At 38.1% G+C, this 15,122-nt stretch overlaps 2 protein-coding genes across 2 annotated transcripts; both read left to right on the forward strand.

The window, feature by feature from the left end:
- The first annotated feature begins 4,723 nt into the window (after window positions 1–4,723).
- On the forward strand, window positions 4,724–7,335 carry lim2.1 (lens intrinsic membrane protein 2.1). The gene is made up of 4 exons (XM_023835225.1): window positions 4,724–4,898; window positions 5,468–5,617; window positions 6,817–6,951; window positions 7,274–7,335. Exons 1-4 carry the CDS (start codon window positions 4,724–4,726, stop codon window positions 7,333–7,335), a joined length of 522 nt encoding a protein of 173 aa, XP_023690993.1.
- A 4,607-nt stretch (window positions 7,336–11,942) lies between these two features.
- bsx (brain-specific homeobox) lies at window positions 11,943–13,403 on the forward strand. Its single transcript, XM_023834839.1, has 3 exons — window positions 11,943–12,295; window positions 12,819–13,009; window positions 13,110–13,403. The coding sequence occupies exons 1-3, from the start codon at window positions 12,043–12,045 to the stop codon at window positions 13,347–13,349; spliced, it is 684 nt and encodes a 227-aa protein (XP_023690607.1). The 5' UTR covers window positions 11,943–12,042; the 3' UTR covers window positions 13,350–13,403.
- Window positions 13,404–15,122: the final 1,719 nt, after the last annotated feature.

Consider the following 15,122-nt stretch of genomic DNA (forward strand, 5'->3'; position numbering starts at 1 on the left):
GTGCCGAGAAGCTAAAAGAAATTCATTACATCTACCTACAAACCATGCCACCTAATAATGCACCCAGTCGGAATCAGACTTAGCAAATAGCTCCAGCGGGCTGCAACACAAAAAGACAGATAGCTTTCCATTGATATAATTTGTACCCGCAAATTACGAAACAGAGAAGGGAATAGTCAAGTTTAGCGAAAGAGAAAATGGAAAAAAAATTTAGAGCTGTGACAACCTTAATGGATATCCCTGCAGCTGGGAGAAAATGGGCCCAGTAATGTGTCCCTAATGTGTGCTTGCAGTGTTTCAAAGAAAGCATTGAGGGAAATGCCCCGTCATTTCTACACGCAATCACTTAATGGGAGTAGTAAATCTCAACAAAATGGACATGTACTGATCTATTTCTGGGTTTGACAGATGGAGTGAATCTTTGCTCTCACGGAGGAAGCGATGAGGAGGAGAAGAAGAAGAAGAAAAAAGACAAGCAAAAAACAATCTGTTTCTGCACGGCGCATGCCATGCTGGGGTGCCACTTCAGCGCAGACACTGACAGGAATTTCAATTATTCAATTAAGGAGGAAATGAAAAGACTTAAGTGTTGTGAATTCGGCGGTCTTTCATAGATCAATCTAATGTATGCTCACATTGGAACTCGAGCAAAATGGAAGGGAGAAAGTAAGGTAGCGTCTCCTTAAATCATGCAATTAAAATGGCAAATTAGTTTCTTGATATATTCATTTAAGTGGTTAAGTGGAAGTTTTTTTCCCCCGCAAACATAGTGCAGCCCGGCGTAGACGGAAGAAACATCATCTGCACGCTCTTTTGATTAAGGCCGCTGGTTAAACGCTAAGAAAATGTTGAAAGTGCTTGCCACATAAATTAGACATGCGAAGCCCCTTAAATGAAATTCTATAGAGTTAATTTAAGCATTTAGAGGGAATGCGGCTGGTGACTTAAAGGATTCAGAAACACTCTCCTGGCAGCATTCATTAGTTTTGCTAAGTCCCCGTCGCAACCGGCTTGTATTCGGGGGTTGGGTGTCATTCAAAGAGAGCAGCAACCAGGAAAGAGGGAGACTGACGTTGGAACGCGTCCATTTTGACCTCCAAATAATGGAATAAATAGATTATTATGGCAAATTGAAAATCATATAATCAGATACATTTGAAGTTTAATGCACAATACAAACATATGTAAGTTTACTAAACAAAAAGACATCATTGCTTTTTAAAAATTTTAATTCAGTGTATTGCCACATGACATGGCATATTTATAGTTTATATACATTTATACATAATTTTGATATGAATGATGTATTTTACATGGCACACAGCAATATACACCAGAAACCAGTTCTGAACTGACACTGGTGTTTTAATGGGCATTTAAATAAATATATCAATGAATATATCAGTTGAAAGAAATGATTATTAAAGAAATTACTGTAGGAATGACCCTGAAAAAGTCTCTGAGATGAAGGGCTTCTATGAAGACAAGAACATGGACTATGGAAAACGCAAATGAATTTTATTATTTGTGGCTGTTAGGGTGAGTGGTCAGAAGATGATAAATGGATTATTATTAGTGTTACTATTTATTATTTTACAAATTGTTTTGGTACAAAAGAATAACAAAAGAAACCGCAAAACAATACTGGCATGTAAGAAATAAACTAGAATCCTGCTTTGCCGGATGCTTGATAGCAGACATTAAAGGCTTTTTCTTCCATGTACACACTACATAAAAGCATACATGTCCTCCATACATATTTAATATACAGTTTCCTGCCACTTCTCCTTTAAGCAGATTCACCTGGGCACCATGTCAGTCTAAATGCTTTTATCACTTGTTCACTGTGTATCTTAACTCTTTCTCTTTGCGCACATATCAATGCATTCTGTTCACAAACAGAATTAATCTTTGAGGAGCAGGACGCATTTGATGCAGAATTGCTTTTCCATCGCTGAGAGATGTTGCCCACTTTGAAAGTACAGGATAATACCAAATGCCCTCATAGAAGGGGGTGCAGGGGGAGAGAGGCCGCAGTCTATAAAAATGAAGTTAGGAGTAAGTGTGGCACTCACGTCTTTGAAAGATCCTGTCCTGCTGTATTTTGAAGTCGACAGTTGGTCTGAACAACTTGCTCTAATGCATGTAATGGACCTACTCGCCTCCTTTCATCTTCCACGGGCGAAGCTCCGGAATAAAGGCACATCTGGCAAGGCAGAGAATGTATAATTGGCATGAGGGAAAGAAATGGCCCTCTTTAATTTTCAATGGCACAATTTGGATCTGTGTCCGAACTTCGCTGTCTGCCTATCGATTTATTGAATTGATGGCATTTGAGCACATAGATAAATTTCCTTGTTTCCTTTTGCCCTCCACTGATCCTTTCATGTTGCATATAGTGTCCTGTGATGACGTAGGTTTAATTAATCGCTTAAGGAATGAAAATGGTTAAAGATGTATGGCAAGAGAGAGGGGTTTATTAGTGAGCAAGATGATGACATAACCTGTCAGGGGTGACACAGGTCTATACAGGTGAAAATGAGATCCCGAATCGGACACATTCAAAGCTGGAAAGAAGTCATTGGTGCTTTTTTTACAGTCTGGGCCAACCTGGTGAATTCAGTATTTTATGCTGAACAGTAATTGTACATCAGGCATGCAGCTTCTTCCTGTAATAAAAACATAATTTCAAACATTTGTCAACTTATCTCACTTTAACTCCTATGTGAGTGATTTCCGGCAATAGCTATTGCGTTGCCAAATGCGAAGAGTAAATTTTCCTCTGTTTGGCCTTCGGTGTGATTTCATCACATCATAAAGAATACCATCCTTAGCTCAATATCAACACCAAGTATATAGCAGAGCAATTATCTGCAGGAATCATCTGGAAGCTATTGACTGTCCAGTTCTACAGCAATGCACAAAACCCATTCACAGAATTTGAAGTGCTGCATTCCACGCTGACTTTAAGCATAAAAATAATTTCATTTAAAATGAACTGTAGGCTACTCTTTATAATTACTGGAGCAGAGCAAGCTAACCATTAATCTATAACAGAAAACTTTTGACAGAACATAACTTTGTTTTGTCTCTAAAAGAGGAGTTTAACGGCTTTATCTGGTTTCCAGTGGAGTGTCCAATTTAACGCATCACCTGGCCTCCACTAAAGAGATTTCAGTTGCAATTGAAATCACCCAGTCATCAGTATTAATGAGCCCAGCAAGCTTATAAACTTTTGTTTTTTCAGCAGATTCCCAAATTACAAAACGACTTCACCCTGATTGGCTGTCACGGTGTCATTCCCTTTTGTTTGCTCACTACGTTTGTTTTTTCTACGTTTGCTGGTCACTAACAGAACGTTAGTGCTAATAGTAGCTGGAAATCTGCCTGTCTTGGCATTACCAGTTTTACTGTGTTTTTGACAGACAATTCAACCTCAATACGGAACTACTTGGACTTCATAAACAGGATTCATCAAGGTAGGGTTTTATACCTATTATTACATCTTAGTCATCTAGTAATAAAACAAGACATTAAGCAGAATTATTTATTTCTGCAGAGGGCATAATATGGAGACTATGTTACTGAAGCATATTAATATTCAAATTAACAGTCAAGCACGCACCTATTTATTCTTATTGCATTTCAGTCATGTTTCATGTCTTTTTATTGTAAAATATAAATGTATTTACTATCCATCTGCCAATCTACCCATCCATCCATCCATCCATCCATTCATCCGTCCATCCATTCATTCATCCATCCATCCATCCATCCATCTTTCAACCACTTATCCTGGATTGCAGAGTAATTGCTTTTATATTTTATTTATTTCAGATTATTTATTTGTTTCAATGTAAATAAGCGACTTCTTAAGTTGACTTCATATTTAATTTTATAGTTATATTGTATGCCAATCATCTGTACAGATGAAACCTGCTTTCCAAAAAAATATGATTTTTCATTATTTCATAATTATTATTATAATTGTGTAAATATCTGTATCAACGAAGCTTTCTATTTTTCCAGGTCTCTCAGTTGCAGAAAGATCATTATAACTTAGGCAAAACAGACTAATAGTCTCTTGGTACAAAATGCACAAAATGTTGTAGCCTATTTAAATCAGGCAAAACAGGGTCGCCACCTACTGGTAGCTACAAAAAGAGCAGCGTCTCCTTGGAGATTAAATGATGTTAGAAACGGTTCTGTATTTCAATCTCAGTAAATAAAAAGGAATTGCAATTCAAAAAACTAACATTGATTTAAATATACACTAAGCAGCAGAAATTCTAATTCTAAAATAGCAGAAAGCAATGATGAAACCACCTTGCAAAGCCGTAGTGTGAAGTGGGGTAATGTTTGGACACCAGATCCAGTCAAAACAAGTCTAAAAGATAAGGCTGAACTGTGGAGAGCAGCTCTTGTGCATTTCAACCAGGAAGAAAATCAGCAACACTACCAAAAAGATTTCACACAACTAAAGCTTCTTTTGTAACTCAAATCCACTTCTCAAACCCATTTGTCAAATCTATACCAATACTATAAAAACGACAGCTCCACATGAACATATTCAAGCACCATGAGGCCATGTTTGTGACATGTAACGCATTATTAGGGAATGTGTTCATTATGATCCATTTGAAGACACTAGAAGACACTCAGCTGGAACGTGACCCATGATCCAAAGAAATATCTTCTCTGTCAGTCTGTCTGTAGGTACAGGATGTACAGCTTCATGGGAGGAGGGTTGTTCTGTGCCGGCGTGGGGAATGTACTCCTGATTGTTTCCACAGCAACCGATTACTGGATGCAGTACCGCCACTCGAGCAACTACATGCATCAGGGCCTGTGGCGGTATTGCACACTGTCAAAATGCTTCATCCAAACGGACGGCATCGGTAAGGCGGTCAGCAGCGGGGGAAGCACAGCCTGAACATCACCACCAACAGCTAAATGTTACACTGCCAGGGAGTCTCATTCGTTCAAATGCCTAAGCTGAATGCCACGGCTCAGATTATTGTGGCTAAAAGGCACGCAAAGGACACATTTTCAATCAGACATTAATCAGTGTCTATTTTATACTGCACCAGATGCAGGCTAATTTTTAGGAATGAATATGAAATTGACTTTAGCATAAACCGTAGACCGACAGATTTCCAAATGTTTTGTATTTATGAATAAATAATGAATATATTTGATCAGGGGTGATTCTAGGATTTTTACACATATGCACATATGTTAAATTATATATATTCTCTACATATATTATATATAAACACATGCATACAAAATGGGAGGAACAGCAGCTTCAAATGTGAATTATTACTCAGCACTGATGTTTCACCACTGGGCTGGACAGTGAGCAGCCTACATATAAAACAAGAAAAGCACAAAAACACACAAATCAAGTAACTGGACGACATAGAAACACAAAGTAATGGCTGCTGTCCGTCTCTCCTGAGGGCAGCCTACTGGGACGCCACCAAAGCCTTCATGATCCTCTCCTTGCTGGCCTGCTTCTTTGGCATCATCGTTGGCATCATGGCTTTCATCCACAGCTCCTACTTTGTCAGGTTCGACAAAACCTTTACTGCGGGAACATTGTTTTTCGTCTCGTGTAAGTGGCCCCGCCCGCTCCGACCACTGTTTGCACACTCTCCCGCCCACTGGGCGGGTTAACTGGCCTGTCCTTTACGCCAGACACAAGCCTCTTCAGCTCTACCAACACTCCTAGCACCTACTGATACTGTTATTGTGACATCAGCTGAAATCTCTTGTGGATTTAGACCTGAGATGTGATATTAATTAGCGATATAGCCATCCACTGTTTATACCTGGTCATCCAGGCTTGGGTTACCTTCAGCAAGAAGTCAGTCCCAGGAAGCACAGGACACAAGGAATGGGACACCCTGGGTGGGGTGCCTGGCCGTATCTAAGCAAATGGCCTTGAAAGAGTTACAGTGGTATCATATTACAGGTTTATTTCAGTCGCATTGGTGCATTTCTCAGATCAGAACTGAAATTCTCAAAACTACTCGTCCAACCTCCATATCATCGAGTCACTTGTGCACATCATAAGTCTCATTCAATCGGTCAAATTGCAAAATGCTTTTTTTTTTTAAATTATATTATAATACAGGAGATTTACGGGGAAATACTAATACGGGAGGACGGCGGGAAGGAGGGGTAAAATACGGTAGTTTCCTGGCCAAAACAGGAGACTTGACAGCTATACATTTCAACTTTCATGTTTGTAAACAATGACAAACAGACTTGTCATTCTGATGGCACTGACATCTTCATTCACATAAATATTTTCATCTGGGAGATGAACTAAGGATTTTGAGCAAGTTATGGGCTTTTGCAGGTAACCCATTGTGAGGTGCTGTTTATATGAATTGTTTCCAGAGATGCGCTTACTGTTTTGCAAATGTTATGGATGATTTGAGAAATGCACCAAAAAAGGCATAATGTCAGATTACATGTTTGGTGACATATTTAACCATTGCCAAAGTGGCACAATCACTGAAATAATTCCAGTAGAAACAGCATATCAATGTTAAATTATGTGAGTTTACATTTAACCTTACTAACTGACAGTATCAATTAAGTGCTCTATGATGCTGTAACCACACATTCACAGATAACAGAGGCTGAGTAATGTGCTGAAAAGAAGATACTTACCTTTGCCATCAGACAGAATGCCTCTTTCAGAGAAGCAGCCCTGTCTGTCTCTGACTGAGTGTACTAAACGGCAGCATGGATGTATGAATATATGAAATGACCCCTTACTGCTTTTGTCTTTCTCTTATGTAGGCTTTTTTGTATTGCTGGCGATGGCCATTTACACTGGGGCGACTGTCAATTATTACGGGAGACGATATACAAGCTGGAGATTCTCCTGGTCCTACATCATTGGCTGGGTGGCAGTGATGCTCATGTTTTTTTCAGGTACAGGCTGCAACCCATGGGGGTACAGATCGCCGAACAGACTGCTAGCTTTATGCTAATGCTTCATACTTATATATTTAAATATATATACATTCAGAGCAAGACTTATTTTACTGATTTATTTTGGAAACTCTACATATGAAGAATATGTTAAATAAATTTATTATAAGAGTGTTTGTTGAGGAAGGCCGTATATGGTGTGTAACTTTAGTGCCTGCTGTTCATAGAAACAGCGTAATACCAGATCAGTATATATAAATTTTTTGTATGTCTATATGACAGGGAAAACTTCAAATCCCCCTGCATTTTTTATGTTTTCAAGGTATTTTCTACATGTGTGCTTATCGGATGCATGAATGCCCAAGGAGCACCAACTCCCGATAAAAGAATGTTTTTCTGAGGCTTTGAGCTAACTGAAATCGAGCCATCATTGCTGTACACCTTTGTGACCACAGCAGCATAAATAAAAGAGTCTGAAACATCCCCCAATCTTCCCCCTCTTTCTAATTACCGCTATGACATAAAACAGTGAGATACGCATCATTAATCACGCAAACGTACCATGTGACTGTGCAGCCATTTATAACACGATGTACGCTTGTTATACCAAGTTTCGTGATGCAACTGTTCAGCATCAAAGGAAACCTGTTTGTCCCTCAAAAATCTCTAAAGTGTTGTTTGAATTTTCATATTATAATGAGTGTAGCCCGCTTTCTTCAAAGAATGCAAGTGAAAAATGGCATACCTTCTTCATAGTAGTCTAATGGCCTTGTTAAAATATTCAGCTGTGATTTGTGTCTTGTAAAAGCTGCATCCAATTACACTTCTTGTAAAATACAACCAGAGAAGGGACAAAAATCACATTTAATTGGCTCTGGTATTCTCAATGACTTACCCGCTTAAGCTGGCATGTTTCTGAGAACTCTTTTGCTGATGAATGCAAGCTTATGAAAATGAAGGCAACAAATATTTCAAGTGTCTTTTAAAACTTACAGATGAAATAGATTTCATGGACCACTCAAAAACAAACAATTGATTAGATAGATAGATAGATAGATAGATAGATAGATAGTCAGTGAAAGTCTGCTCCTGAGCTCCACGATTCTGAATGATAGTCTTCATTGTCACTGACTGATCATTTTTCTTTAGCAAACTGATACTTATTTGTATCAAAGACACCAGTTTTAACACTGTGAGGCTCTACATTACAGTATGTAAAGTTCACTGGCAAGAGAAAGCACTCACATGCACATATAACCTCTTTAGATCTCAAGACACAGGACAATAGCAAACAAAAAAGTCACAAAAACATCAAAATGGCAATAGAAGAACAACAAAATCATGTACTGTGGGAACCAAAAAGACAGCAATGCCACATCACTGCAGTTTATGGAATATATTTTTAAATCATTTTGAAAGCTTGGTTAATGGTCTTGCATGTGGTGGCGAACACGATGATGACAATGCATATATAGTTTTGTGTGTAAAATTATTACAATGCAAAACTACAGAATCTATATTGACCAACAAGAGTAAAACAACTGAAAATTTTGCTGAATGACAACTGTACAAAACCATTTTCACATTTGTATTAAAACACTTGGAAATTTGTGTGAAGCAATGAGAAATGATGTTCTGCTGTGCATAAATGATATTATCGTCTGGGGATTATACTTGTTGTTTTGCAAATGCTAATTGTTATTTGAGAAATGCTTCAAAGCAATTGAAAAAAAACTATGAAAGAACCTTAAAAGGATGTGTAAATTCATTATGCAATTGAAACTAAAATGTAACAATAAAACAGTACAAATACAAACATTAGCAGGTCGCAAAAATAATTGGCAGGGGACACGGAGCTGGTTGGCGTTCCTTTCTCTGACATTTCCATGTCGGGCGGGTTTCATTGTTCCTGACAAGTGTGGCCAATGATCTTGAGCCTCGCTGGGACAGGATGAGTGAAATGGGAGTGAAATGAGAGTGAAATGGGCCTCTCCACAGATTAGCTGGCCTCACTGGCCTGCTGGGAAGCTCTTTGCACCATACATCTGTGTCTATTGACCACCCTGGACTGCCTTTGCAGTCCAGAACAAGGAAATCAAAAAGGCTCCCGTAGCCATTTTGGCGTCTGTCAAATGGCATTAGCCCCAGATTCTCATTCACAAATGTCTTCTCAGTCAGATTTTCCTGCCTCAGAGAAAATTCACTGAAGACACGGTCAGACATTAAATATTAAAATCTCACAGAGCACAACTGGTGGTTTCTTACATAAGCACCGTTGTCAGATTTAGCTTTTAATATTATTATTCAAAACCAAAACATGTACATTCACTTTAATGCGTCAGCTTTTCCATTGTAAAATAGCATTGAAGCATGACCTGACAAGGCAAGGGTATATTCATTCTGATGCAACCTGTTACTGTGCGCTCAGAAAGGTATCTTCGGTAGATGAGGCGCCATGAAGCGTTAGGAAATAGGTGTGTTGGAAAGACGGGAGCACATTTATTGCTGAAATACATTTATATGAGCTGTAGTTCGTAAGTGGCCTGCAGTTGACCCAGAAGGAAAAACTTAAGATCCACAAAGAAAATGGCAATCACACACATCTTGTGAGAGTGCTTTCCGGCAAGCAGGTCTCGGCATCAAATGAACACGGCTTTTACAGCATAACAGCTGGCTTATTGAATTACAAATATCGTCCACTGATATAAAAAAAAAAAACGGAAATCAATTGTGAATTTATAGATAATTTTTTTAATCGTTTCAAAAAACAGAAAACAAAAAAAAACCCTAAAAGGTGTACCTTTCATGTTTCCGGTTAATTTCTTCCCTTAATGCTTAAGTATGTTAACGTCGTGAAAAATGACGGCTTTTTGTATCTAATCAATCTATGCATTTTTACTTTTTTCAATAATGAGCCCCAAAACGACACTCCAAAAATATCACAACTGTGTAAACTGTGCGGTTTTAAACTTCTGAAAAGATTTTTTTTTTAAAGATTTTCAGCTACAGCCGCCTCTGTAACCGCTAGTCTAGCCAATCAAATGGAATACGCGTCCGCCGAAAGGACAAACACCCATAGCGTTACGTAAAGCATAATACACCGTGAAGGTCCGGAGCCAGATGTGAAACTTGCCTATAATCCTTCAAGCTTCTTACACAAATGTGCCATTTATAAGTGACTCAGCAACTCCCTGCCTCCAAATTCCATTTGATGAAATGTCTAATACAAAAAGCCGCTCAACTAGCCTGCAAGTGGATGGACACTATTGACCATCCATGCCGAGACAATTTCATCACCATTAATTCATTAGATTTCTCATTTCCTTCTGAAAGCTACTACTTACTGTTATCAGCTATAAGTCGGTCTTGGAGCTTACCTGTACAGGTTGCATAAATGCCCCAATTAAGCCTATTAACCTCCAGAATTTGTTATGGAACAAAGGGTAAACAAATAGCCTTTTAACGGCAATATTTCATAGATCAACTCGTAAGCCTTATAGAGAACAGCTGTCGTTTCCCCTCTCGAAACATTGTTTATGATCACACCTTTCAACGCGTTCATTTGCGTTATGGGAAGAATTCTTACTTTCGAACGGCTTTGAAATATTTGCTTATGCTGTTATTTACTCTCTATCTATCCGACTTTATGTCTATTAGACCCAGTTACGCCGTGGTCAGCTAAATAAACACCATGCCTCGAAGAAACTTCAATGCACGGCCAGGGGAGGGAACACGCTCGCAAAAACCTACTCTATTATGGCGTCCTGATTTCCATGTTCATTGAAAACCGAGCTGCATTACAATTTGCAGTCACTTAAAGGTACTCATCTATTTACCTTATACCAGCTCATACATATGGAAGACATGTCTCGGAGTTGTCAGAGTAATGCACTTTCAGAACTAATTGAATCCAGTAATTAATTTGTTCTACCTGTCTGATCGAATGGAAATCCTGTCCCTGCGCCCAAGGATTAGCACTTTCGCTCTAACATCTTCCCTAATTATCTAATAGCATTGCCGAAAGAATTCCGCCTGCGTTAAAACACTATCAGCATTAACTGCAGTGATTGGAAATGTGATGACAACTCGATGTCAACAAATTACTGCTTCCAGCGTAGAGATGGAAGAGAAGTACCCACTTGTGTTCTCGCAGAGTTTAATATCAATAATTAGAGCCAATTTGAGGGGTATTAGCCAATATTATGTCTTGGAATATTGTAATCCCTAAAAAATTAGCAATCTAAAACTAACAGATGGCTAGGGGAAGGAATATCTAGGGGGAAACAACTGATAATGCAGTATTTTTACCAAATAGAAAACATTTAAAAGCATGCTTTTGCTTTGATGTTATTTATTTTGTGTAACATGATGATTATTTTAATAATGTTATTGGGTTTTTGCTCTGTATCTCATTCTGTGAACAATGCAGACATTTCTGTCCTGACTAGTATGAGTTGTAATGGATACATAATAGTCTTAAAAGCAGATGTAATAATACCTTTTGCAGTACCATTTTAAACCTTTTTAGTAACAGATGTTGCTATTAATCTAACGACACATGTAACACAAGGTGGTATTGGGATTCTGCTGCTAACTGGAACCGAACAGTAGTGGGACATGCCAATACTAAGTTTATTTGCCAGCTTGCAACTTGTTTGGGACAATAAAAATAAATCGGTATAGTATCAGACTCACGCAACATGCGGTTTAAGTAAAGCGGTCTTCGGTGCAAAGTGGTTTAAGGCGCGCGTCAGAGAGAAGCGACCTTGCTACCGGCAGAGGACTCTTTCAGCACCATGGTGAGCGACCCTCCCTCTACGTCGCCGTCAGTATAATTAATCCATACAGAACTAATTCGATCCTCCGCCCTACCGTTGCGCTATTGGCTAATCACAAATCTTTTTCACAATTTGTTGCTGTCATTCCCCTTCAATAAATACTAATATACCTGGGCTCTGCTCGCTGGTTGACAGCAGATTATAATTCTAAGGTTTAGCATTTTTTGGAGACTTTGAGGCTGCGCGTTTATTGAAGCGCAAATAGCATTAACTCCGGACTCGAGCTTCCTCGTGGTTTTTGCAAAGACTGGAAATGAATCTGAACTACACGTCCCCGGTCCCTCAGATGCCTGCCCAGAGGTCAACGTCGTTCTTCATCGAAGACATTTTACTGCATAAACCCAAACCTTTGAGAGAGGTGTTTCACACGCCGTTTTCCAGCTCACTAGCATCCCGAATGCCGCTTCTAGAATATGGATATCCCCTGATGCCAACCCCGATACTAGCGCCTCATCCTCACCATCCTCTTCACAAACCCGAACATCACCCTTATTTCTTTACCTCTGGTAAGTAATCAAGCGAATGCATTACTAAAATATTAAAGTGTTCATAGTATATGTGTAAAAATATTTCAGAAATCTTTCAAGGTATAGTCAATTAAGCCAACTTTATGAGGGTAAATTTTAGCGAAAGCGCGCATTAAAGCGATATTTGTGTTAAAATTTAGAATTTAAACAATGTCAACAGGGTCTGTTATGCGCAACAGGTTGATTCGTGAAAGTCGTGAGTCTCAGGACAAACTGGTTAATCAACGCGAAAACTGGAAATCAAACGGATATAAACATGATATAACATTTATTTAATATGACAGACATAAGACTGTATCGGGTTGAGATTCCCCGTAACGCACAATTATTTCTGGATCACTGTGTCTTGTATAGCATCACAATTTATTGAGTCTTATAAATACTGTCTTTGCATTTAATAGCGGTCATGTAAACAAAACGAGGTTTGACCTTGTAAAGCAACATAATGAAATACAGTGAATAGTCTCAAAACCTAGGCCTGTTGTTTCAAATATATTTGCAGGCATGCAAGTCCCGGCTTTATTTCAACATCATCCAGAGATGCCTGGCAAACACTGCAGACGCAGAAAGGCCCGGACTGTCTTCTCGGATTCCCAGTTATCTGGGCTGGAAAAGAGGTTTGAAATTCAGCGTTACCTTTCAACCCCGGAACGAGTCGAGTTGGCCACAGCTTTAAGTCTCTCAGAAACACAGGTAAGAAATCTGTCCAAATCCACTTGCATGTCACATACCAGAATTTTTTAGTAGGCCTATATTATGCAAGTTTGTATAATACTCAAACTTTGTCGTACAGGTTAAAACTTGGTTTCAAAATAGAAGGATGAAGCATAAAAAACAGCTAAGAAAAACGCAGGACGACCAGAAAAATCCAAATGACTTGCACCGATCCTTGGAAAGTGAAAACGAAAGCAGTGAAAAAAAATTGGAAGAGGTTAAAACTGCAATGAACCAGGACTCATACATGCTCGAAGAAAATGAAGATGATGTCGATATTGAAGATGATGATATTTGCTCCCCGGAACAGCTATTATAACTAAAGACCCCAATGAAAATGCATATAATGTACCTGACATACATCGGGGAAAAAGAAATGTAGCTTTTTTAAAAACAAAATTATTACAAATATCTATGATTAATAATACTTTTAAATTACATTTATCAGAGCGCTTGCGATTCATTTTTATGGACATTGACATTTTCATTGATTGTCGTATTTGGCGTGTAGAACAAAATCGTACTACACGAGTCAAATGTACAGAAAACAGGACGTAGTTCAAATAAAACATTTCCGGAAATTGAGAGGGTTGCCTGAAATATGACAGAACCATACCAGTTCCATAGTAATATTACGTCAACACAATGGACAAATATTTTACGAAATAGTGTGATTTTATTCGTGTCATGTTTCAAACCACAACGAAATCATAAACCTTGTAAAGACAATCTGTAAATTTCACCATACTTTACGCTTATTTTTATACTGACAAACTAGCCTACAGACCGGCTGGATGTGCAGACTTCAGCAATTAATGCAATGATTTTGTGTTGCACTTCCATGTTCGCGTGCTGTTTGTCTAAATTGTAATATTCGTATCATGTTGTAATTTTCTTTCATTAAATTGTAAATTAGACGTTAATTTACAGTATTCATTATGTTTTTCCATTTTTTTAAAGAAAACCCAATTTATAACATAAACCGTGGGTAGAAATGTAGACTAAGCCGTTGTTCTTTTGAATTAAAACCTTTGACAAATAGACGTCTTGGCATAGCAATTCATGCTCCAGCGAAATACACTGCAGTACGGGCACAAATAATGATCTACTTCTTTTAAAAAATACATAAATTATTGTAATTTTCATTTTCATTTTGTCGAATTTACATTCATTGCGCTTGAATAAAATTCATCAGGTATCCGATTTCACACGTTTCTTTCGAAACAATCAAAACACAAGCCTAATTTCCAGTCTTATTTATCCTACAATACTCAAATGCAAATTCAATAAGTATTACATTAAATTAAGAGGCTATATAATAATAATAATAATAATAATAATAAAAATAATAATCAAAATAATGATGATGATAAAGTGAAGAAAACAATTGTAGCCTACATAATGTATCTCAGGAAAAACCATCCCGAATCGCAACGTCCAACTTAATAGTGTTCCTTCTAAATCCAGTTTTATGTCACTTTCAAAATTGTACCTCTGAATTACCCCTGGAGCGCGCGGATTTAATACCAACTGTTACGACTTTTACAAATGTGCACCATCTTAATTACGAATTACCTAGTTAAAATGTTACCGCCCTGCTGCGAGCGCGGCGGGCATTTGAATTGGAGACATTTTAAATCTCGATCGTGCTGAGCCATTGGACCTGACAGTCGCCGAACTGGGACTTGGCTAAGTGCTTTTAGGAACAATAATCAATTCTCATTGAAATCGGGAAACATATATAATTCAGAAAGCCATTTTTTTCTACTTGGGATTAATATGCGCAGTCCTTAATTAATTCGTAACTATATGAAACTGTCGAGCTACTGGTGTTCTACGTTTTATCGTCCGATCTCGGCAGGTATGATTTGTTTTCACACATTTTTTTTCTGAGACAAAACACGGATTTTATTTTGTGCTTCCAATTAAAAGCTATTGCTCCTCTGTTCCTCTTTTTAACATTTAGTCAACTTCTTATCTATGTAATCCTGAATTCCTTGTTACCGCTGGGATTGTACTGTGAATTTGTATATCATTGCTTTCCAATTATGGACTATTTGAAAAATCCACATCACGAAAATTATTCTAACGA

The sequence above is a fragment of the Paramormyrops kingsleyae genome, chromosome 6, assembly GCF_048594095.1.
Source record: "Paramormyrops kingsleyae isolate MSU_618 chromosome 6, PKINGS_0.4, whole genome shotgun sequence".
Lineage (NCBI taxonomy): Eukaryota > Metazoa > Chordata > Actinopteri > Osteoglossiformes > Mormyridae > Paramormyrops > Paramormyrops kingsleyae.